Consider the following 23,553-nt stretch of genomic DNA (forward strand, 5'->3'; position numbering starts at 1 on the left):
ATTTATTTTTATTGAATGAATATGATTTGAAAATAAAATAAAATACTTTTCATTAATTCAAGTTGTAAATTAAAAAATTCGATTGAATGTAACTACCGAGATAATTAAAGTGAGATAAGTAAAACTAACATGTAACCACACTTTAAAAGTATCTAGTTTGAATCTATTTAACTTCAATGTATCCTTTAAACAACTTCACTAATGAAAGAAAGAAAGAAATATTTTATATTCCATAAAAATAAAAATAAAACATATATATATATATATATATATATATATATATATATATATATATATATATATATATATATATATATATATATATATATATTACTGCTATAATGTTTTATTATAGCCATTATATTATGTTCTTGATAGTTCTTTAATTTTTTTAACAAATTTAAATATTATACTTTTATAGTTTTTTTTATGTGTATTTAATATCTATGCAACACAACAAACTTGTGCTGAATGAGAGAGTGAAAACTGTGTGACAAAGAATAGAGAAGAGTTTGCATATAGACAAAATAATAGAGCTATCTGTGTTTAATAGAAACTAAAGACAAATTTGAGCTCTGTCTTCACCTATGCAAGGTCAAGTTTGCTAAGTTGGAGCATTTATGTGTTCTATATCTTATTTCTCTAAACCATAATTTTAGAAAACTTGATAAACATGCACAAATTTCAGAACTATAACTGATAAACATGCACAAATTTCAGAACTATAAGGCATATACATTAATTTTGTATATATTGATATCTTAAATTCAACTGCAAATATTTATCAGACATAGTCTTTATGAACTCTATTGGAGTGAAATTCCACTAACCTTTTCTCCAATTTTTGCTACTGCTGTCGATGCTCCAAATTTAATATTTTGGGATGAAATTTCTTTTTTGCTAAGTTGATGCTCCAGATTTAATACCCACTGGTAAAATTGTTTTTTTTTTCTACTGCAGTCGATGCTCCAGATTGCCACCCAAATTGCAAATAATGAGCTATCTTCCTTCTACAATAAATAGATTGCGAATGAAGTTTCTCCTGCCATAAAATCAATTTCTCCCACCATAAAAATGATGGAGGCGTAAAGGAAGTCATAGCATTAATGTGGAGATATTGATCGAAGCGTGAACAAAGATAAGAAATATTGATGGAAGCGTGAATGAAGATAGGAAGAACATTAATTTGCAGATATTGAGAAATCTCTTAGGTGCCTTTGATTTGACTTTTGTGAATGAAATTCATGGCAAAGACAGGCAATGCACTACTAGGTTGATGGCAAATAGCTTTACAAATTGAACTTTTTCAGATTTTTTGACTGTTCGCATGAACACCATAGATATAGGCATGTTTGCCAGAACTAACCCTTTAAATTTTTTGGTAGCCATGAAATTTTAGTGGGTATGTTCGTGTGAACACGCTTAACATGTTCACACGAACACGTAAAATAAGGAAAATTTTAACCCTTTTTTCATTTTTTATTTTTATTTTGCTCTTTTGACTCCCATAATTGTAGCAGAATGATCTCCTACTGTAAAATAAAAAATGTCAAAATGTGCTGCTCGGAGCAAGCTTTCCAATGATTATAATTGTAATACATATTTTAGTCATTAAGACTTTCAAATATGAGTTTAACTCATTATAGATTCATTACCGATTGAACATCAACCGACTTCGACACCTCGAGAAAATTAGTAAATCAGGTCTATTTTAAAAAAAAAAAAATGTAGGAACTAGCTTATTGAGATAACTTTCTATTCAATTTTTTTTTTAAAGGTTTATGATAAATTGACTTCAAATTATCTGTGTCAAACGAAACGTATGTTTGAATTACGATTCGTGTCACTTTAAAACTTCATAAACTATACAATATTCAACCAAAATAAATCAAACCAAATGCATCCTCTAGATATTGATGTTACAAATTTAATGCCAAAAGAATTACTTCATTATCATTTCTAAAAAAAAAATTATGTGTGTCAAACAGACTGTCACTCTTTAAAAATATTAAATTTTATTATTTACCACTTTTTGAAGGAGATAAAAAAAATTGACATAAAGATTTTTTTTTTAAGATTAAAAAATATGGTTACAAAGTAGAAACAAAGTACTCAAAATCACTAGTTTATGTCATCTTGAAATTATTTATAGTTTTGGAGATATAGTCACTTGAACGTGACGTTTGTTGCAAAAATATTGATTTAAGTGTCAAAATTGGTCAAAAAGTGGAACCCATTATTGTGGGATCACCCAATATTTTTCACAACTAGAATGATCACATCTTACAAGTTTCCAAGAGGAAATGAAACATATCAAATACATATTGATTGATGAAATGAGCTTCATTGGTCAGACTATGTTAGAAAACATAGATTCAAGGTTAAGGCAAGCATTTCCACAAAGTTTAGACCAAAGCTTTGTAGGTATATTTTTACTTTTATTAGTACATGTTATCATATTATGCCATATTTAGTACAATACATAAATATTAAAGACATTATAAAATCTACACAACTTATTAGTTTTTTTATTTTAAATTTATTTAGGTATATCTATGATTTTTGTTGGAGACTTGGGTCAATTGCCTCCAGTGAGTGACAGACCTACAAATGATAGCAAAAAATAAGCAAAATTATTGTGGGAGGAATTCAAAACTATGGTAACTTTAGATAAGATTTTTAGACAAGAGGGAGAAAACATTGAACAAAAAAGATTCCATCAACTTCTAACAAATCTTAGAGATGCTAACCCACAAATTGAAGACTGAAAATTACTTATGATGAGAACTCATATCAATTTAAATTCTACCACAAATGAAGTCTTTCAAAATTGTGTCCATTTGTTCTCCACAAATGACAAGGTTTATAACCATAACAAGATAATGTTACATTCATTGAAGCATCCTGTTGCATGAAGTCTTGCAACAAAAGTAGGGAGTTTGAATTCAATAGAAGATTATTCAAATGGAGAGCTTGAATTTGAATTATTAATCAGTGACAATTCAAGAGTGATGTTGACTAAAAATCTTTGGGTAGAGGTAGGTCTTGCCAATGGAGCATTGGGGTATATTAGAAAGATTATCTACAGGCCATAAAGTAAACTGCTAGAGCCACCAACATATGTTTTGGTTGAATTTGATAATTACTTTGGGTTACCTTTTGAAGATGATCAACCAAATATAGTCCCAATAATACCAATACAAAGGGGTAGAACTCTTAAACTACCTTTAAGATTGGCATGGGCATTGACCATTCATAAATCACAAGGACTAACTCTCTCAAAAGCTACAATTGATATAGGTCCAAGAGAGAGAACATGTTTGACATTTGTGGCAATATCTTGTGTGAAGGCTTTACAAAGTCTTAGAATAACACCACCATTCACATATGACCATTATGAGAAAATGAAAAATGGCATACAACTTTCCAAAAGAAAAGCTAAAGAAAATAGACTCAAATGGTTAGAAGAATATTGAGGTAATCATTTTATTTTCAAAATTGCTTCAGTTACAATATATTGGTACATTATATAATTTCAAAATATAACGACTTTAAAATGATTGCATCCATATAAACTTGCATGTACATATAAGTGCACAAAATTGAAAAACTACAAATTATTTTATCCTATTGATGTTTAAATTTATTATCTTAAATTATATATACTAACATTGATTTGATTTTGTTTGATTCTTAGGTAACACTTTTCTCTATGGATCTATCAGAGAATGAATTTAAAATTGTTGATGCAAGTCCAAACATCTCAGCCAACTCTACTCCATCTAATGAAACATCTATTGATAAGTGCACAACATCAATTTTACAGTGTTGCTCTAAAATTCTTCAAGATATTGAAAACACTGCATTATCCATTGATTACGTTGAAGAGCTGGAAATAATGAGGATGAAAGATGTTGCACACAAGGTTAAAGAGACATATACAAAGTTTTTGCCTTCACAAGTTTTATGGAACAAGTATATCGTGATCACTTGCATAATAAAGGTCATAATACTGTTCTAATCACTCAAGAATATGTAATGTATTTGCACCATTACAATGAGGTGCTCTTTATGTAATTTCCAGTCTGTTAGCACAAAACTTTTAAATAAGAGTTATTTGAACAGTTTATAAACTCTTCAATTCTAATATAAACTACAAGGTTTGACCTATGTTTTGTTATTCTCTATAATTTACATGCTACCGGTTGTAGAACTTTTTCAACTATTTTGAATCAAATAATTAGTTTGCCTTAAACAAAAAGCTTTGTGTAATGGTTTAGATTGATGATTGTGACTTGTAATATCACAAACTTTTAAATAATAGTTATTTGAAACATTTATAAACTCCTAAATTGTATCAATACACTACATGGTTTGACGTATTCAATTTGTTATGGTTTATAATTGATATAATACCAATTATACGACTATTCCAAATTTTCTGTATCGAACAATTTATAAAAGAAAATATGCATTCATATGTTTTTCTTTTTATCAATGTTCAAAAAATGATAGATAAATTTTGTTTTAATATACATTTTTTTTAATATGTATTTGGATTTAGTAATGAACAAAATATTGTCATTAATCTTATATATATAAATTATAGTTATCATACATGTATATCAGGTGCGTGGTTGCCACTAGCTGATTTATATTTATTTTAATAATATCTATATTAAATACACTGATCGATATCTTTCCGAATGGCTTATATTTAAATAAGATATCAATCGACGTATTTAATATAGATATTATCTGAATAAATATAAATAAGCTAGTAAATTTACAAATATTGACGAATAATTGAAGAATGCTCGATATTTAAGAACTAAGTTGACGTGGAGTTACCTGTACATTGCATTGTGTTCAAAATATATGTTAAAAGTGCATGATTTAAAAAAAAAACTATGTTTACGGCCGTGTGAGAGCTGAGAAAACGATGTGACACTGGCTGTCAAATATGATGTGACAGCAGGGCATGGCATGGATGGGTATCGCATTTACATTGGCACGAAGGCGGTGCAAATCTTCGGCTTTTTAGCCAGTGCCTGTATTTGCATAGCATAGAATAAAGGGGATAAGGTTTTATGCTTGGGAGCAATTAGTCCGGAGATAAACAATTGCAATGGGAAATTCATATGCAGATTATGAGACAAGGCGGCGCGATCCCGAACCACGCAATGCAGCCCTTCTAGTTATAGACATGCAGCTCTATTTTCAGGGTATCGCAACGCCCATTACCCCCGCAATTCGACGCACGGTCGAATCCTGCCGAGCCCAAAACATTCCTGTCGTGTACACACGCCACTCCCACAGAGACCCTTCTGACTATGGAATGCTTGGCGAGTGGTGGAATGAGGTCATTCACGATGGCACTCCTGAAGCCGAAATAATGCGCGAGGTTTGAACCCTGGGCATCGTGCAAGTTACTTTTTAACATTTACTCATTTTCAAATGTATAAGTTTTCCACCATTTTATTTTAAATTGTGTATTAGCTTTTATCGATGTTCAGATCATATTCTTGATCTATCTATGATAGATTATTTTTCACTCTGTTTGCACTCTCTTATCCTATAATAGATGATAAAATATATGATCGAAACATTGATGAATGCCCAATCTAAACTAAAACAAATTACTATTTTTTCAGTCATTTTTAAAATTGTAAGTTCAAACCCTAGCAGAATTTTAAAATTGTAAGTTCAATTCCTAGCAGAATCATATTTTTGTTTATATCCTAATGAAAATCTATCTTTTTTGAAATTTTTACGTGGGCTTTTATGGTATGAAAAATGGAACCCTTATTTTCGCTGAAGCAGGACTGTAACATTCAAACCATAATAGAGCATTCATCCTTTTGTTCAAAGCCTTATGTAATCCTCATTTTTGTTGAAATCGTACCCAACTCTAACGTTGTTTCAATCCTGAAGAGTTATATTTTTTCATTCAAATTCCAACACAAGTTATTTTTGGTTAAAACTGTAACAGAAATCTGATTTTTGTTTAAATCCTTACATAACCCTCTGTTTTCTTCTTTAAACCCTGAGCCCTAACTGAATTATCTCTTTTTAAAACCAAATACTAACATAAACTTTATTTGTTCGTGATAATCAAAGGAGAGGGCTAAATTGAGAGGCTGTAACTCCCATTATGAAGCTGCAGACTGTCCCATTCAGACCAAAAACTTACTGCAAAATTTGGACTGTTATCCCGAAAATGAAGCTTCTGGAGAATTCCAACTTCCGGAAGAGCTTACCAGCTGAAAGTTTGGGAGTGCTAGAAGCATATCTCAAGATATTTATGCCCTATTCTCACTTTTGAAATAATTTCGTGATAAACTAACATGGGAAATCCTAAAATATCGTAACTAAACAGGAATACCATAGTTTACACTTTACAGAGAAACATTGAACTGTAAATAAGACAGACATTTCTCTGCAGCGGTTCCATTTCAATCTGAATTTACTTATGCTTCATTCATACTTCTGAAACAATTTTCTGTTAATTTGACATCCACCGTCAGAAAATCATGTAGCTTATGAGAAATAAATTACTTCTAAAGAACGATAATGTCCAGACAAATTCAAAAAAAATAATGTCCAGACAAATTCAAAATCGTCCGGGTTACAGAATTTTAACTAGGTTGCATGGTACCCATACCTACATTCTTGGATGCGTATTGTATCTAAGTATCGGGTACACATACCTCAGGTATCGGGTACTCAGTGGAGAACATCATAGCTAAAATCTTGATTAAGATTTCTAATTTTTATTTTAGTTTTTTGTTTGCGCATCAACTTTTTGTTTATCAAGCTTAATTAAATACGTAATCAGTTTGGAACTTAGATACAATATTGATTAACAAGAAACTTTATTACTGTTCAAGTCAGAAGAATATCATTAGCAATAAGTCATTGCTATATGATTTATGATCTTCTTGTTCATGTTATAATCTGTCTTCTCTGTTATGCATATAAACATTTATCATATATTATATTATAAACATATTGCAAATCTGAAACTGAAAACAACACATTACATTTGCAAACTTTATCACTGTTCTTGTTTTGAAAAACTATTGAAATTAAATATAATTGCAGATTTTCTAAAAAAATTGACTGATGCAGAGGTAAAACACAACGGAAGCAAACACAATAGCAATAGGAACTAGCACCAGCAAGAGACAGATTATAAAATTCTTCTATTTAATTTATCAAATGAACCGTACATACATTAGCTCTTCCTGCAGATTTCTTCTCTTCGTAACTTTGTTTCCAGAAACTTTGCTCTCAAGCCTGACCTAAACCTAAACCTAAGACTCTACTTATACTTGCTAAGATGGTCTACGGAAAATTCTAGATTATTACAAAATAGAAAATTATAGATTAGTATAGAATGGGGAAGAATGACCCCACAATGATCTGTACAAATCCCAAGAAAATTATCTTATCCTAATTACGAAATCAAGATAAATTTCTCAAGTCAGCTCATACATAAAACTTGACCTAAATACATAAAACTTGACCTACTTGACTTAAATACATAAAACTTGACCTAAATACTTTATGTGGGTTCTCCTGCACCATACTCCCCAGGAAATTTCATCTCAAGCCCACTTGAGATGAGCTCTTGTAGAGTGGTACCTTGCTTCTTGATATCTTGTTCAGTCATCCACACAGCATCTACATCCGAATAACCTTTGAGTTTTACCAAATATTGATTAGACTCCTATCCTTTTTGCTGCTTAATGACTTTGGTGTCAAGTATCCTGTCTAGTTGTGGTGTCTGCTTAAATGGTAGACATTGAATGTCTTCTGTATCAGCAATCTGTCGTGTATCAATTTCTTCAATGGTTGCTTTGAATGGTGTGAGGTCTGCTATGTTGAAGATGGGAGAAATGCCAATCTCAGGTGGCAATTGAATCTCATAAGCATTTGGTCCAAACTTCTTTAATATTTTACAAGGACCTAGTTTTCTCAACATAAGTTTGGTAGATTTACCTTTTGGTAGCCTCTCCTTCTTGAGATTTGCCCATACTAAATCTCCCACTTCAAATTCTAAATGTCTCCGTTTCTGATTTGCATGCTTCTTATACTTGTCAGAGCTGTTTTGGAGTTTTGCTTTGACTTCATCATGGATTTCTTTTATGGCAATAGCAAATTCTTCTCCTTGGGCACTAACTTGTTGCTATGAACTCGTATCCCTTAACTCAAAAATCCCTCTAGGATGAATTCCATATGCCACTTGGAATGGTGATTTTCTTGTACTTCTATTGATGGAGTCATTATATGTAAATTCAGCTTGGGGTAGGATTACATCCCATTTTGCTGCATGTTGTCTTGTGAGGGTTCTTAACAAATTGCCCAATGTTCTATTAACTACCTCTGTTTGGCCATCAGTTTGAGGGTGGTAGGTTGATGAAAATGATAAATTGGTTCCAAGTTTCCTCCATAAAGTTCTCCAAAAGTGTCCTACGAACTTCACGTCCTTGTCTGAAACTATATTGAGGGGTAGCCCATGAATCCTTATGACTTCCTTGAAAAAGAGATTTGCTATATGAGAAGCATCATTGGTTGACTTACAGGGTAAGAAGTGAGCCATTTTGTTGAACCTATCTACTACAACAAATACACTATCATACCCCTTTTGTGTCCATGGCAGCCCCATTACAAAATCCATTGTTATGCTTTCCCAAGGTCTAGATGGTATTGGCAAATGTTGATAAAGCCCAACATTTGTAGTCCTTCCTTTGGCCCTTTGACAAATCATCCATGTTGCCACAAAGTTTCTCACATCAGTCTGAAGTTTAGGCCAATAGTAGTACCTTCTAACCAATTCTAAGGTTTTATCCAAACCAAAATGTCCACCCATTGTTCCACTGTGCTTCTCTTTGATAATGTTTGTCCTCATAGAGCACCTGGGTACACATAGTTGTCCTCCTTTGAAAAGAAGTCTGTCTTGTATCAAGAAATCAGGAAAATCAACATGGTATCAAGAAATCAGGAAATTTCCAAGGAAGAGGACAAAACCATGAGGATCATAAGGAGATAAAGCAAGAAACCAGTCAAAGTGAAGGAAATTTCAGAGGTAACTTTAGAGGTAGAAGAGGAAATTCAAGAGGTGGATTTGGTGGTAGAAGGGCAAGTTCAATTGTTTGTTTCAATTGTAATAAGGAGGGACATTATGCATCTAGGTCTCCAGAGAGAGCAAGTTCAAGTTCACAAGGTGAAAGAAGAACCCATTTGTGTAATAACCCCAATAGGTGATAACTTCTTCAAACACCAAAAATCTTTATACTTAAGTTGTTTGACATTTCGTTAAACACTTTGCAAGCAAGCTCTGATACCACTGTAATGACCCTCCTCAAATCTGCCCTCAAAAATGCTGATGAAAGCTCAAAGAATTTTGTCAAACACTTTGCATACAAGGGGTCATATGACTGATATAACTTTTCAGATTGCTGCAATAGCTCTTGTTTCGATTTGCATCAAAGAGAATGCTTACAAAAGACTCCAAATTTGTCTAAACAATGACCTAACATGAATGTGCAACTAATTTTGGCAATATTCAATACAAATATGTGACTTAAACTACTTACAATATGCAGCTACAACAACTAGTGATTATGACAAATACTTTGGATGCAACCTAAGATGGCATTAATATAAACACTTAGTATGCAAAATTATGACATTGTTTATGCCAAAAAGAGAACTTACAGCCAATTGACATTTTGTCAAACAATTGGCATGCAAACTAATAAGTTGATCATCAGACTCTAGGTTTGCAATATAGATAGTCTAAAAATTACAATGCTCTTTCAATTGCAAAATCCTTGCCTTCCTTTGATACCAATAATGCCAAATGGCAAACAAAGACAAGTACAATATGAAAATAGTGAAGTGCTGATGCTATATTTTGTACTCAGCTGAAAACCTACATTTCTCAGAAAATATGCCAAATGAGAAGTGAAGAACCTGATTGTAGATGGCTGTAATAATTTTCTACAATGCTGCCCCTTCTGCTTTGCTTTTTCTGATTTGCTTTTTCGATTGCTTTTTCGGATTCGCTTTTTTGAACTGCATTTACGGATTGCTTTTTCCGCTTGCTTTTTCGGTTCCACTTTTTTTGGGTTGCTTTTTCGGCCTGCTTTTTCGATTCCGCTTTTTCGGGCTGCTTTTTCGTATTTTCTTTTTTCAGACTGCTACCCTGTTGAATCTCAAGACCATATCTTTCAATGGCGTCAAGATTTTCAGCTTGAAGGGATTTCGTCCTTCGAACTATTGAGACATGATCTCCAGAAAATTTTCGAATTTCTTTGATTTTCCCAATCATACTTAAAAGAAGCTCTTCTATTTCTTTTATAGTGTTTTCACAAGGGCTCCATCTTTCGTTTTCTCAATGTGGGATAAAACATAACTCCCTTTATGTAACTTATGTCTCCAATGTGTTATAAAATAAAGGAGACTCTTTTAATTTAAATATTTCCCACAAACTATAATCTATGCATTAATAAAGTTAAATATTTAAATTTAATTTTATAAAATAGCTTTATCAATGCATAACAAATCTTATCAGTGATAAAGAAGTCTTCTTGTCGATTTTAAACAATTACCATCGACATATCGTTGCCACTGGATGTCCGCCCATGCTTAAGATGACTTACTATAAATAGTAAGTATGCCCAAAGTTGCCTCAAAACCCCTCAGAAAAATCTGCAACTGAAACTATATAGGCCAAATGGCCTCTAAGTCCCATTAATGTCTTGGTTAGTCTACGGGACCGTGGGGAAATAGGCTAACGACAACATCATGCTATGAATGCTAAAAAGGGGACATTACAGTCTGCCCTTCCCAAAATTGCTTGTCCCCAAGCAATGGTCGAACAACAACCCAATCAATCCACCTGGATCCCAAATGTAGTCATGAACTATACTGTTGTCAGTCAACATAGGCTCCTGCAACAACCTCTGAAAATTAACCAAGAGGAATCCATAATCAAATTGGCGAATACAACTCACCCAAACTCCAAAGTCAGGAACCCATGAGAAACAAGCTCTCGAAATATCAGAACCCAAGTAGAGTAGATAACCCAAACTGCCAACATAGTAAATACCATCAACACATCCCACTAGCCTATGTGGAATGTACAATACAGTTCTGCAACAACAATGAATACTCCCACATGAAACTGTACCAAATACAGAGAATCCACACACTGCACACCTACTGCAATTAACACAACTTTGCAGATCACCGGTCACTATCTCATAACCATAACACCCATGCACTGCTGATGGTGAATAGTCATTACACAGTAGATAGCAAAAATGAGAGCCCAGACCAAACTTGTCTGCCATCAACTCCTCAACACATGGATCAAAAGCAAACCGATGAACATATCCTACAGTGTAATGCCGGTAAAAAGAACCAATCCCAGTCAAAGACTCATCCTGCAGACGTGATACAACCAATTGTGTATGATCATCAGCTAAGTCAGAGGATGATATAGCCAAGAGTGCAGAATCAACAACAACATCACTAGTTTCTGTGCCCTCCAAGTCAAACATATCACAATGCTCAGCTGCAGCGCCCAACTCAGTTGAACCTGCCTCCAGTGGAAACGGACCAAATATGCCAATACTAGTGTCATGGATAGATATATCCTCATCTCCACTGCCTCTATCAACCTCGACCATGGACATCCTCGGATCACTAGACACCACGGTCAGTGACTGTACAGAATCTGGTAAAGACTGAAGTCGTTCCAACTCCATGGTCACCTCAGCTAAATGAAACTGTGACTCCTCGAAAGCCAACTGTGTACTCTCAAGAAACTCAGAAGTCACCTCAAGCTACTGAGTAAGCTTACTCGCCTCATCTTCCTTGACCAATAATGCGTCATATGCTGTACTGCCCCACTCCATAAGATAATCTCTATCGGCTACCAACTGCATATAATTCTGTCTCAAAATCCGAATAGTCTCCCATAAAGAGTGGATCTCTGTCAAGGAAAGATAATTGCCTCCCTGCTCATCACTAGCAAGAGAACCCCATCCATAAACTGCTAACAACTGACGAGCAGTATCGAAATGCTCGCAAGCGATAGAAATGTCTCGCTCGCAAACTCTCAGCTAACTAGACACATGATTGTGCTGACTGGTCAAACTCCTATACTCTACCCCTGGTACACTGTCCAAAGGAGTAACCTCAGAATGGCTATCATCTGTAATACTGCCATCCAAATTTTGCAGTCCAACTGCTGAACTTGTATCATCAAACGGAGTGACTGAGGCATCAACATAAACCTCCGTATCAAAGGAAACTGTTGAGGAGACTAAGTCCTCAAAACTGTCCACAACATCCCCCTGGGTGTCATCTGTAATAATCAGATCCTGGGACTCTTCTGTAAACTTTGTCATATCTGAGAGATCATCAACCCATTCCAACAAGAATGGTCGACTGGATACATGAACAATGCTCAACAAAAGTGTGTAAAAACTAATTCCAGCATCAAACAAGCTGCTGGCATGGATGAGAACTACACCTGGCAAGCTACTAATCAAGTCCATGATGGTGCAACAGATACTACTACCAAAGAATGATAAATATCTCCGGTCAGAACGATCCCAAGTACTAAGATAAGGATCCCAACATCTAATCCATGAACGGAAACCAACTGGCAATTCAAGTAAACTTCTCACCTGAGTAATGTAAACAATACCAACTGACTTCATGCACCTGTCTACAGTCTCTGAATCCGGAGTGTGAATGCTAGACGTACTCATATCATCATCAATATGTGACCCGACTGTAAAAGGAAACTGAGTCCCTGCTATATGCGCTAACTCCCGAACTGAACTCACCTAAAGACAACGCTCATCCACATGTCTCTCAGAATCTTGGAGAGCCAACTTCATTGCCTCCATGCCTTCCTTGATCTGCTGTAAGTCGTCACAAGAAGAATGTGTTGTGACTCCTTTCTGTCTCTCCTACAGTTGAATCATCCAAATGTGATTCTCAATCAATCCATGTATCCTCTAATGATGAGATAAAGCCGTGACAATATTCTTGTCCCTTGTCTTTAGCTGGCGTGCCAAACCAAGTAAAGAGCTACTAGCCTCTATCTCATGTGAAGAAGCATCCAACTGTGCTTGATACTCACTTTCTGCAAAGTCCTGAATGCTCACTTTTTGATCAACTGTACTATCCTCAAACATGACAGTATCCTCAACTGCTGTAACTTCATCCAGCCCAACTGTATTGGAATCACTATCTGTGTCAATCGCACAATCCGGTGTGCCTGTGATATCACCTTCTGGCTCAACCTGCACAACGTCTGTAACCCCTTCTACCTATGAAGATGATGCAGATAAACCATTACCTGAAGATATGCTAATGTCTCCCTGTATCGAATCAACATGTCTGTTAAACTCCTCATACAAGTTTCTGCCTGTCATAGGGAAGGTACGATCCTTAGGCCTATCAAAACGTTCAATCAGTCTCTCCTTAAACTCCACATATGAGGTAATGTGTGCATGACCCATAGTGACCATACCATGATGCCACCACTTGTGTGTTAACCCATCCAGGTGAATTTCTGCATACTTAATAGTTTCTTCCTTAGGCATAGGGTTCATTTGAAAGTATGTGTCAAGATTTTGAACCCAAGCTCTTGTTGTAGACTTCCTCGAGCCATCATAATATGGTAACTGAAGTTTCCCTACTTTCTTTCGTAGCTCATAGCTCTGGTTCCTGTCACGTCCACGTGGTATATGCTTCATCCGCACATCTATATACTCTTTAAAGGTAATTGCAGCAGTAAAATCTGGACCTCCAGCTTCCCAATCTCTCCTTAGCTGGTCCTGTATATCAGTGATCTGGGGCTCTGGTACAGGCTGCTTTGGAGCTCTAGGAGGAAATGTGGGAATCATGGGCCTCAAACTCACTGTCCTAGCTTGCTGGGGTGCATGACCGAAATTGTTCCCAACTTGTTCACCTCATTTATGAGTCCCATCTTGATTATTCTCATTCTGATTGTTACCATTCTGATTATTTCCTCCACCTACGTTAGCATTCAACCCCATTTGACAAGCCATCATCTGCATCATAAGCTCCAATCTTTGACTCTGTTCCTGTGCTCTTTGCTCTGCTGATCGCTGTCCTTGTGCTAAGGTGTCTAATAACTGTAAGAATCTTTCCTTTCCCTGATCTGGACTGGCATTCATTTTGTCAAACATTTTTCTCTCTATCTGGCTAATCCAAATTCCCAATAAGACCTCCACAGGATGGTAGGAAACCGCTTTGATACCACTGTAATAACCCCAATAGGTTATAACTTCTTCAAACACCAAAAATCTTTATACTTCAGTTGTTTGACATTTCGTCAAACACTTTGCAAGCAAGCTCTGATACCACTGTAATGACCCTCCTCAAATCTGCCCTTAAAAATGCTGATGAAAGCTCAAGGAATTTTGTCAAACACTTTGCATACAAGGGGTCATATGACTGATATAACTTTTCAAATTGCTGCAATAACTCTTGTTTTGATTTGCATCAAAGAGAATGCTTACAAAAGACTCCAGATTTGTCTAAACAATGACCTAACATGAATGTGCAACTAATTTTGGCAATATTCAATACAAATATGTGACTTAAACTACTTACAATATGCAGCTACAACAACTAGTGATTATGACAAATACTTTGGATGCAACCTAAGATGGCATTAATATAAACACTTAGTATGCAAAATTATGACATTGTTTATGCCAAAAAGAGAACTTACAGCCAATTGACATTTTGTCAAACAATTGGCATGCAAACTAATAAGTTGATCATCAAACTCTAGGTTTGCAATATAGATAGTCTAAAAATTACAATGCTCTTTCAATTGCAAAATCCTTGCCTTCCTTTGATACCAATAATGCCAAATGGCAAACAAATACAAGTACAATATGAAAATAGTGAAGTGCTGATGCTATATTTTGTACTCAGCTGAAAACTTACATTTCTCAGAAAATATGCCAAATGAGAAGTGAAGAACCTGATTGTAGATGGCTGTAATAATTTTTTACAATGCTGCCCCTTCTGCTTTGCTTTTTCCGATTTGCTTTTTCGACTGCTTTTTCGGATTCGCTTTTTTGAACTGCTTTTACGGATTGCTTTTTCCGCCTGTTTTTTCGGTTCCGCTTTTTTCGGACTGCTTTTTCGATTCCACTTTTTCGGGCTGCTTTTTCGTATCTGCTTTTTTCAGACTGCTACTCTGTTGAATCTCAAGACCATATCTTTCAATGGTGTCAAGATTTTCAGCTTAAAGGGATTTCGTCCTTCAAACTATTGAGACATGATCTCCAGAAAATTTTCCAATTTATTTGATTTTCCCAAGCATACTTAAAAGAAGCTCTTCTATTTCTTTTATAGTGTTCTCACAAGGGCTCCATCCTTCGTTTTCTCAATGTGGGATAAAACATAACTCCCTTTATGTAACTTATGTCTCCAATGTGTTATAAAATAAAGGAGACTCTTTTAATTTAAATATTTCCCACAAACTATAGTCTATGCATTAATAAAGTTAAATATTTAAATTTAACTTTATAAAATAGCTTTATCAATGCATAACAAATCTTATCAGTGATAAAGAAGTCTTCTTGTCGATTTTAAACAATTACCATCGACATATCGTTGCCACTGGATGTCCGCCTATGCCCAAGATGACTTACTATAAATAGTAAGTATGCCCAAAGTTGCTTCAAAACCCCTCAGAAAAATCTGCAACTGAAACTATCTAGGCCAAATGGCCTCTAAGTCTCATTAATGTCTTGGTTAGTCTACGGGACCGTGGGGAAATAGGCGAACGACAACATCATGCTATGAATGCTAAAAAGGGGACATTACAATTTGGTACAAGATGATGACTACCAAGAGAAGGAGATGGCTGACTCAAATAGTGTACTTGAAAGAGGAGAAAGTTTAATGATGAGAAGAACACTTTTGAAAGTGCCTACTACCATGGAACCACCACAAAGGAAAACTATCTTTAGGACTGCTTGCAAATCTGGAGGTAAGGTATGTAAAGTCATTATTGATTCAGGATCTACTGAGAATTTAGTTTCTCTTGAGATGGTTGAGAAGTTAAAACTTAGGAGAATACCTCATCCTTTTCCTTATAAGGTTTCATGGCTAAAAAAGGGTCAACAAACTCTCGTAAATGAGCAAGCATGGGTTGATTTTCAGATTGGAAAGTATAAGGACAGAATTTTGTGTGATATAGTTGATATGAATGCATGCCACCTATTATTTGGTAGGCCCTGGTAGTATGATTTACAGGCACAACATGATGGAAAACTCAATATATACACCATCAAGAAGGATGGAAAGGTGATTAGATTGATTCCATTTGCTGATCATGAGGAAGTGGAAGAAAATAAGGAGAGGGAAGCCAACATTATGATGGTTAATAAAAAGGGATTCTTACGAGACATGAAGGATGAAGCTAAGCCTTGTTTTCTTTTGATGCCTAACCCACAACCACAAGAACTCAATGGAAAAGACAGAAAGGAGGTTGAAACAAAGAAAGAAATTCCTAATGGAGTGAAAGAATTTTTGGATAAATATGAAGGTTTGATTTTAGAAGGTATGCCAAAATCTTTACCACCTATACGAGACATTAGTCATTGTATTGATTTAATTCCTTGAGCTACTTTACCCAATAAGGCTGCATACAAGATGACACCACAACAAAATGAAGAGATTGCCAGACAAGTAAAGGAGTTACTCGATTCTGGCTTGATTACGAAAAGCTTAAGCCCATGTGCTGTACCTGCTGTTTTGGCACCTAAGAAGGAAGGAACCTGGAGGTTATGCATTGATTCTAGAGCCATTAATAAGATTACAATCAGATATAGGTTTCCAATGCCAAGAATTGAAGATTTGCTTGATTGTTTGGGAGGTGCAAAGTATTTCTCCAAGATTGACTTAAAAAGTGGGTACCATCAAATAAGGATAAGAGCTGGAGATGAGTGGAAGACAGCATTCAAAACCAATGATGGATTATATGAATGGAAGGTAATGCCATTTGGACTCTCTAATGGTCCTAGTACCTTTATGAGACTTATGAATGAAATACTCAAGGACTTCAATGGCAAGTTTGTCATAGTATATTTAGATGACATATTAATTTTCAGCAAGACAAAGGAAGAACACCTAGAGCACATTGACATGGTTTTGAGAAGACTTCATGAGGAGAAATTGGTAATAAATTTAGAAAAATGTTTGTTTATGCAAGAGGAGCTGACAAATCTAGGTTTTGTGATCTCTCAAGGTTGCTTGAAGATGGATAAAGAAAAGGTAAGTGCTATACTATCCTGGCCACCCCCAAAAACAGTTGGAGATGTTAGAAGCTTTCATGGTCTTGCTACATTTTATAAGAAATTCATAAGAAATTTCAGTCATATATGTGCTCCTATGTTAGAAACTATTAAAGGAGGAAGGAAGTGTAAGTTTGCATGGAGTCAATTAGCAAATGAAGCTTTTGAGTTGCTTAAGAAAAAGGTTAGTGAGCTGCCAATTCTTTCTTTACCTGATTTTAACAAAGTTTTCCAAGTAGAATGTGATGCTAGCAAGGTTGCTATAGGGGCAATTCTTAGTCAAGAACGAAAACCAGTGGCTTTTTCAAGTGAAAAACTCAATGAAGCCAAGCAAAAATACTCTTCATATGACTTAGAAATGTATGCATTGGTTCAAGCTCTAAAAAGGTGGAGACATTACTTATTGCCAAAGGAGTTTGTTGTGTATACAGATAACCAAGTACTTAGTTTTCTAAATAGCCAAGACAAATTAAGTCATAGGCACATGAATGGATGGAGTATTTACAGGCCTATACCTTCACCATCAAGCATAAGAAGGGCATATCAAATAAGATTGTTGATGCTCTTAGTAGAAGGAATCTGACTGTCTCCCAGATACAGCTAGAAAGTGTGGGCATTAAAGCACTCAAGGACATGTATGTAGCAGATCCAGATTTTGGTGACCTCTACAAGGTATGTATGGAGTTTGGTGAGAGATACCATGTTGATTTTCCTGATTTCTTGATACAAGATAGACTTCTTTTCAAAGGAGGACAACTATGTGTACCTAGGTGCTCTATGAGGACAAACATTATCAAAGAGAAGCACAGTGGAATAATGGGTGGACATTTTGGTTTGGATAAAACCTTAGAATTGGTTAGAAGGTACTACTATTGGCCTAAACTTCAGACTGATGTGAGAAACTTTGTGGCAACATGTATGATTTGTCAAAGGGCCAAAGGAAGGATTACAAATGCTGGGCTTTATCAACCTTTGCCAATACCATCTAGACCTTGGGAAAGCATAACAATGGATTTTGTAATGGGGCTGCCACAGACACAAAAGGGGTATGATAGTGTATTTGTTGTAGTAGATAGGTTCAACAAAATGGCTCACTTCTTACCCTGTAAGTCAACCAATGATGCTGCTCATATAAGCAAATCTCTTTTTCAAGGAAGTCATAAGGATTCATGGGCTACCCCTCAATATAATTTCAGACAGGGATGTGAAGTTCGTAGGACACTTTTGGAGAACTTTATGGAGGAAATTTGGAACCAATTTATCATTTTCATCAGCCTACCACCTTCAAACAGATGGCCAAACAGAGGTAGTTAATAGAACATTGGGCAATTTGTTAAGAACCCTCACAAGACAACATGCAGCAAAATGGGATGTAATCCTACCCCAAGCTGAATTTGCATATAATGACTCCATCAATAGAAGTACAGGAAAATCACCATTCCAAGTGGTATATGGAATTCATCCTAGAGGGATTTTTGAGTTAAGGGATATGAGTTCACAGCAACAAGTTAGTGCCCAAGGAGAAGAATTTGCTATTGCCATAAAAGAAATCCATGATGAAGTCAAAGCAAAACTCCAAAACAGCTCTGGCAAGTATAAGAAGCATGCAGATCAGAAACGGAGACATTTAGAATTTGAAGTGGGAGATTTAGTATGGGCAAATCTCAAGAAGGAGAGGGTACCAAAAGGTAAATCTACCAAACTTATGTTGAGAAAACTATGTCCTTGTAAAATATTAAAGAAATTTGGACCAAATGCTTATGAGATTCAATTGCCACCTGAGATTGGCATTTCTCCCATTTTCAACATAGTAGACCTCACACCATTCAAAACAACCATTTAAGAAATTGATACAGGACAGATTGCTGATACAGAAGACATTCAACATCTACCATTTAAACAGACACCACAACTAGACAGGATACTTGACACCAAAGTCATTAAGCAACGAAAAGGATAGGAGTCCAATGAAATGTCCCTTTACTGGTTTTATATGATATTTCACGCCTCTAATCAGATTTTCAAAATCAAACAACTAATATCACAAAGATCCACCAAATTTCTCAAGAAACCCCAAATCGGGTATGCCAGAAATAGTGCCAAAAGCTTCACAGCTTCACCTATTATTAATAAATCTGAAAGTGGACATTTTTACAGAAATTTGAGTAGCATAACAGCCTATAAAATGACATTTCCAGATCTGTATAACATGCACACAATAGCTCCCAAACGGAGGACAAAAACAATGCTCATCGGGCTCCCGAAAATAGAACAAAATAGCCCGGAATCACCACAAAAACTTAATAATCTATCACAGAAGTATAATCATATCCAAATACATATTTTCAGCTCTATTTTAACATTTAAAAGTCTGATATATAGAAGCAACCCAAACTGATATGAAATACTCAATCGGAAACACCAAATTCTTACAAAAAATACACTCGAAAACTCACAAATCTGCACTGTTCAGCACAAAGGCAAACTCTGCATGAGCATGCACATGGAATGGCTTCAAACTCCCGTCCCTAGCCTTCCTGGAAACCTGCAAACTCCCGTTCTTGGGTCTCCCTGGAAACCTGCAAACTCCCGTTCTTGGGTCTCCTTCTCCACAGGTTTGGCAGCCTCTGAAGAATAACAAAGAAATGAGCAAAAAATCAAGTTCTGGAATCAGCCCAAAATGCCTCCAAACCCCTTAAAAGAGGGCATAACCCTAACTCACGTCCAAGAGGGGTTAATAAAACATATTTTAATAATAATCTTCATTTATTAGTCCATTAGCTTCCAAAGATTATCCCTTTTTTCCAAAACTTCACCTTTTTGGGCCTGCCTGCTTTATCAAAGATTATTATTTTTAATTATTTGAAAAGGGGACATGACATCCAATCAGTATTTGGTAAAACTCAAAGGTTATTCGGATGTAGATGCTGTGTGGATGACTGCACAAGATATCAAGAAGCAAGGTACCACTCTACAAGAGCTCATCTCAAGTGGGCTTGAGATAAAATTTCCTGGGGAGTATGGTGCAGGAGCACCCACATAAAGTATTTAGGTCAAAATTTTATATAAAGTATTTAGGTCAAGTTTTATGTATTTAGGTCAAGTTCTATGCATGAGCTGACTTGAGAAATTTATCTTGATTTAGTAATTAGGATAAAATAATTTTTTTGGGATTTGTACAGATCATTGTGGGGTCATTCTTCCCCATTCTATACTAATTTAGAATTTTCTATTTTGTAATAATCTAGAATTTTCCGTAGACCGTCTTAGCAAGTATAAGTAGAGTCTTAGGTTTAGGTTTAGGTCAGGCTTGAGAGCAAAGTTTCTGGAAACAAAGTTATGAAGAGAAGAAATCTGCAGGAAGAGCTAATGTATGTACGGTTCATTTGATAAATTAAATAGAAGAATTTTATAATCTGTCTCTTGCTGGTGCTAGTTCCTATTGCTATTGTGTTTGCTTCCGTTGTGTTTTACCTCTGCATCATTTTTATGGTGCAGGAGCACCCACATAAAGTATTTAGGTCAAGTTTTATGTATTTAGGCCAAGTAGGTCAAGTTTTATGTATTTAGGTCAAGTTTTATGCATGAGCTGACTTGAGAAATTTATCTTGATTTTGTAATTAGGATAAGATAATTTTTTTGGGATTTGTACAGACATTGTGGGGTCATTCTTCCCCATTCTATACTAATCTAGAGTTTTCTATTTTGTAATAATCTAGAATTTTCTGTAGACCGTCTATGGTGCAGGAGCATCCACATAAAGTATTTAGGTCAAGTTTTATGCATGAGCTGACTTGAGAAATTTATCTTGATTAGGATAAGATAATTTTCTTGGGATTTGTACAGATCATTGCGGGGTCATTCTTCCCCTTTGATTTCTTCCTCTTCCTCTACTATTTTGTTCTTGTCTTCTTTTCAATTTGGCTTCCACGTTCAATGCTAGTTGATAACATTTTTGTACTGTATCTGGACATAATAAATTAAGTTCTTCTTGAATGTTCAACCTCAATCCATTGAGATATCTAGCAACTTTTATACTTTCACATTCACTCTGCTTTGACCTCAGGCTTAATTTTTGAAATTCTTCAGTATAGGCAGTGACATCTAGCTCCTGTTGTCTTAAACTTTGTCTCCTTCGATGAAGTTGGATTTCATAATCCTCAGGTAAGTATGTTTCTCTCACCTTGGCACACATCCTTTCCCATGAAGTTATCATGTTCTTACCTTCTTTGACCCTTTCTCCTTGAATGAAATTCCACCAAGTGAGGGCTGGTCCCTTCAACTTTGACTTGGCAATTTTTACCTTATCCTTCTCTGCTATATTTTCACATTCAAAATGGTTGTTCAAGGCTTCTATCCAATCCACAACAACATCAGCATCCATCTTTCCTGAGAAGATGGGTAGGTCACCTTTGGCATCCTTCTTACCAACTCTCTCAAGGGCTTCTATAAAGTATCTCTGATCTGCAGGTAAGTTAACCACCTCCTGCTCTGGGGTATCCTCTTCTTCCCCTTCTTACTCTTGCTCTGAGGAGACCTTTGCTTTCTTTTTCATCCGGCCCTTCATCTTCTCAAATTCAATCTAATAACCACTTATTGATTTTCTCTTGTTCTTGCATCTTCTTTGCTAGTTCAGCATTAGTGACCATGTTTGATGTTTCAGCTTCTGACTCCGATCCAGACATAAAATCTAATTGCTTCAAGAGCTTTCCCCAAGCTTTGATACCAAAAATGATGTAGAGGTAAAACACTACGGAAGCAAACGCAATAGCAATAGGAACTAGCACCAGCAAGAGACAGATTATAAAATTCTTCTATTTAATTTATCAAATGAACCGTACATACATTAGCTCTTCTTGCAGATTTCTTCTCTTCGTAACTTTGTTTCCAGAAACTTTGCTCTCAAGCCTGACCTAAACCTAAACCTAAGACTCTACTTATACTTGCTAAGATGGTCTACGGAAAATTCTAGATTATTACAAAATAGAAAATTCTAGATTAGTATAGAATAGGGAAGAATGACCCCACAATGATCTGTACAAATCCCAAGAAAATTATCTTATCCTAATTACGAAATCAAGATAAATTTCTCAAGTCAGCTCATGCATAAAACTTGACCTAAATACATAAAACTTGACCTACTTGACCTAAATACATAAAACTTGACCTAAATACTTTATATAAAACTTTGACCTAAATACTTTATGTGGGTGCTCCTGCACCATTGACGTATCTAAGTACCCTGTCCCCTATTTTGAAAAATAATTGTACTAATACCTTAATTACCCAAGTACCCCATCACCATGTAACCTCGAACTATTTTAATGATTACCCAGCACATGGGTCCTGTAGGTCAGTTTTGTTCCCATTTTTGCCAAAATATCAACTGAGCTCTGTTTTATTCAAACCCTAAATTTTGCTTCATCTCTTGTCAAAGTTTAATTTTTAATCTGATTGTACAGGTCAATAAAAAAGAAGATGACAAAGTCATTCACAAGCATACCTACAGTGCATTCTATAATACTGATCTGGAGAAGTACCTTCGCGAGCAGGGAAAATCGGAAGTGATTGTTACGGGAGTGATGACAAATCTTTGTTGTGAGACCACGGCGAGGGATGCTTTTCTAAGAGGTTTTAGAGTTTTCTTTTCGACCGATGCCACCGCGACCTCAAATGAGGATTTGCATGATTCCACACTTAAGAATTTGGCTTATGGCTTTGCATATCTTGTCAATTGCCAGAGGTTGGAAGATGCTTTTGCTGGTAAGGTTTCTGCATAAAAAGGTTTTAAATCCAGGGGTTTGGAAAGTGATGCTGTATATACCATGTAGTCTTTTCTGGTGTCAGTAGTCTATAAATCCAAGAGTTTATTTATTAATGGTAGTTGTGAAAACTTTAGCTGAAATCCTTAGTTCAATGCCTATGGATTGAGATATATAGATATGATGATTTGGGCTATTTTAACTTTTAAAGGGTTTAGGTAAACAGGCTTTGGATGTTCTTCTGAGGGGGCAAATTAGTATCAAGATTGCCACTTATTTAAGAAATCTGAAATATATGTATAAAAGTATTATAATTGAGAATAATACAGAAATATAGGTAATATAGTATTGCATTTGAGAATTATGTGGAACAAGCTCTCTTACGCCATGAGGGGCATTAATGCTTAGTAATTGCGAAA

The 23,553-nt window shown here is 35.4% G+C and overlaps 1 protein-coding gene across 1 annotated transcript; it reads left to right on the forward strand.

Moving 5' to 3' along the window:
- The first annotated feature begins 4,944 nt into the window (after window positions 1–4,944).
- On the forward strand, window positions 4,945–23,495 carry LOC149553869 (nicotinamidase 2-like). Its single transcript, XM_089789229.1, has 2 exons — window positions 4,945–5,404; window positions 22,835–23,495. Exons 1-2 carry the CDS (start codon window positions 5,129–5,131, stop codon window positions 23,150–23,152), a joined length of 594 nt encoding a protein of 197 aa, XP_089645355.1. The 5' UTR covers window positions 4,945–5,128; the 3' UTR covers window positions 23,153–23,495.
- The last annotated feature ends 58 nt before the right edge of the window (window positions 23,496–23,553 follow it).

The sequence above is a fragment of the Cupressus sempervirens genome, chromosome 6, assembly GCF_028749045.1.
Source record: "Cupressus sempervirens isolate cs-2001-9-10 chromosome 6, ASM2874904v1, whole genome shotgun sequence".
NCBI classification, from domain to species: domain Eukaryota; kingdom Viridiplantae; phylum Streptophyta; class Pinopsida; order Cupressales; family Cupressaceae; genus Cupressus; species Cupressus sempervirens.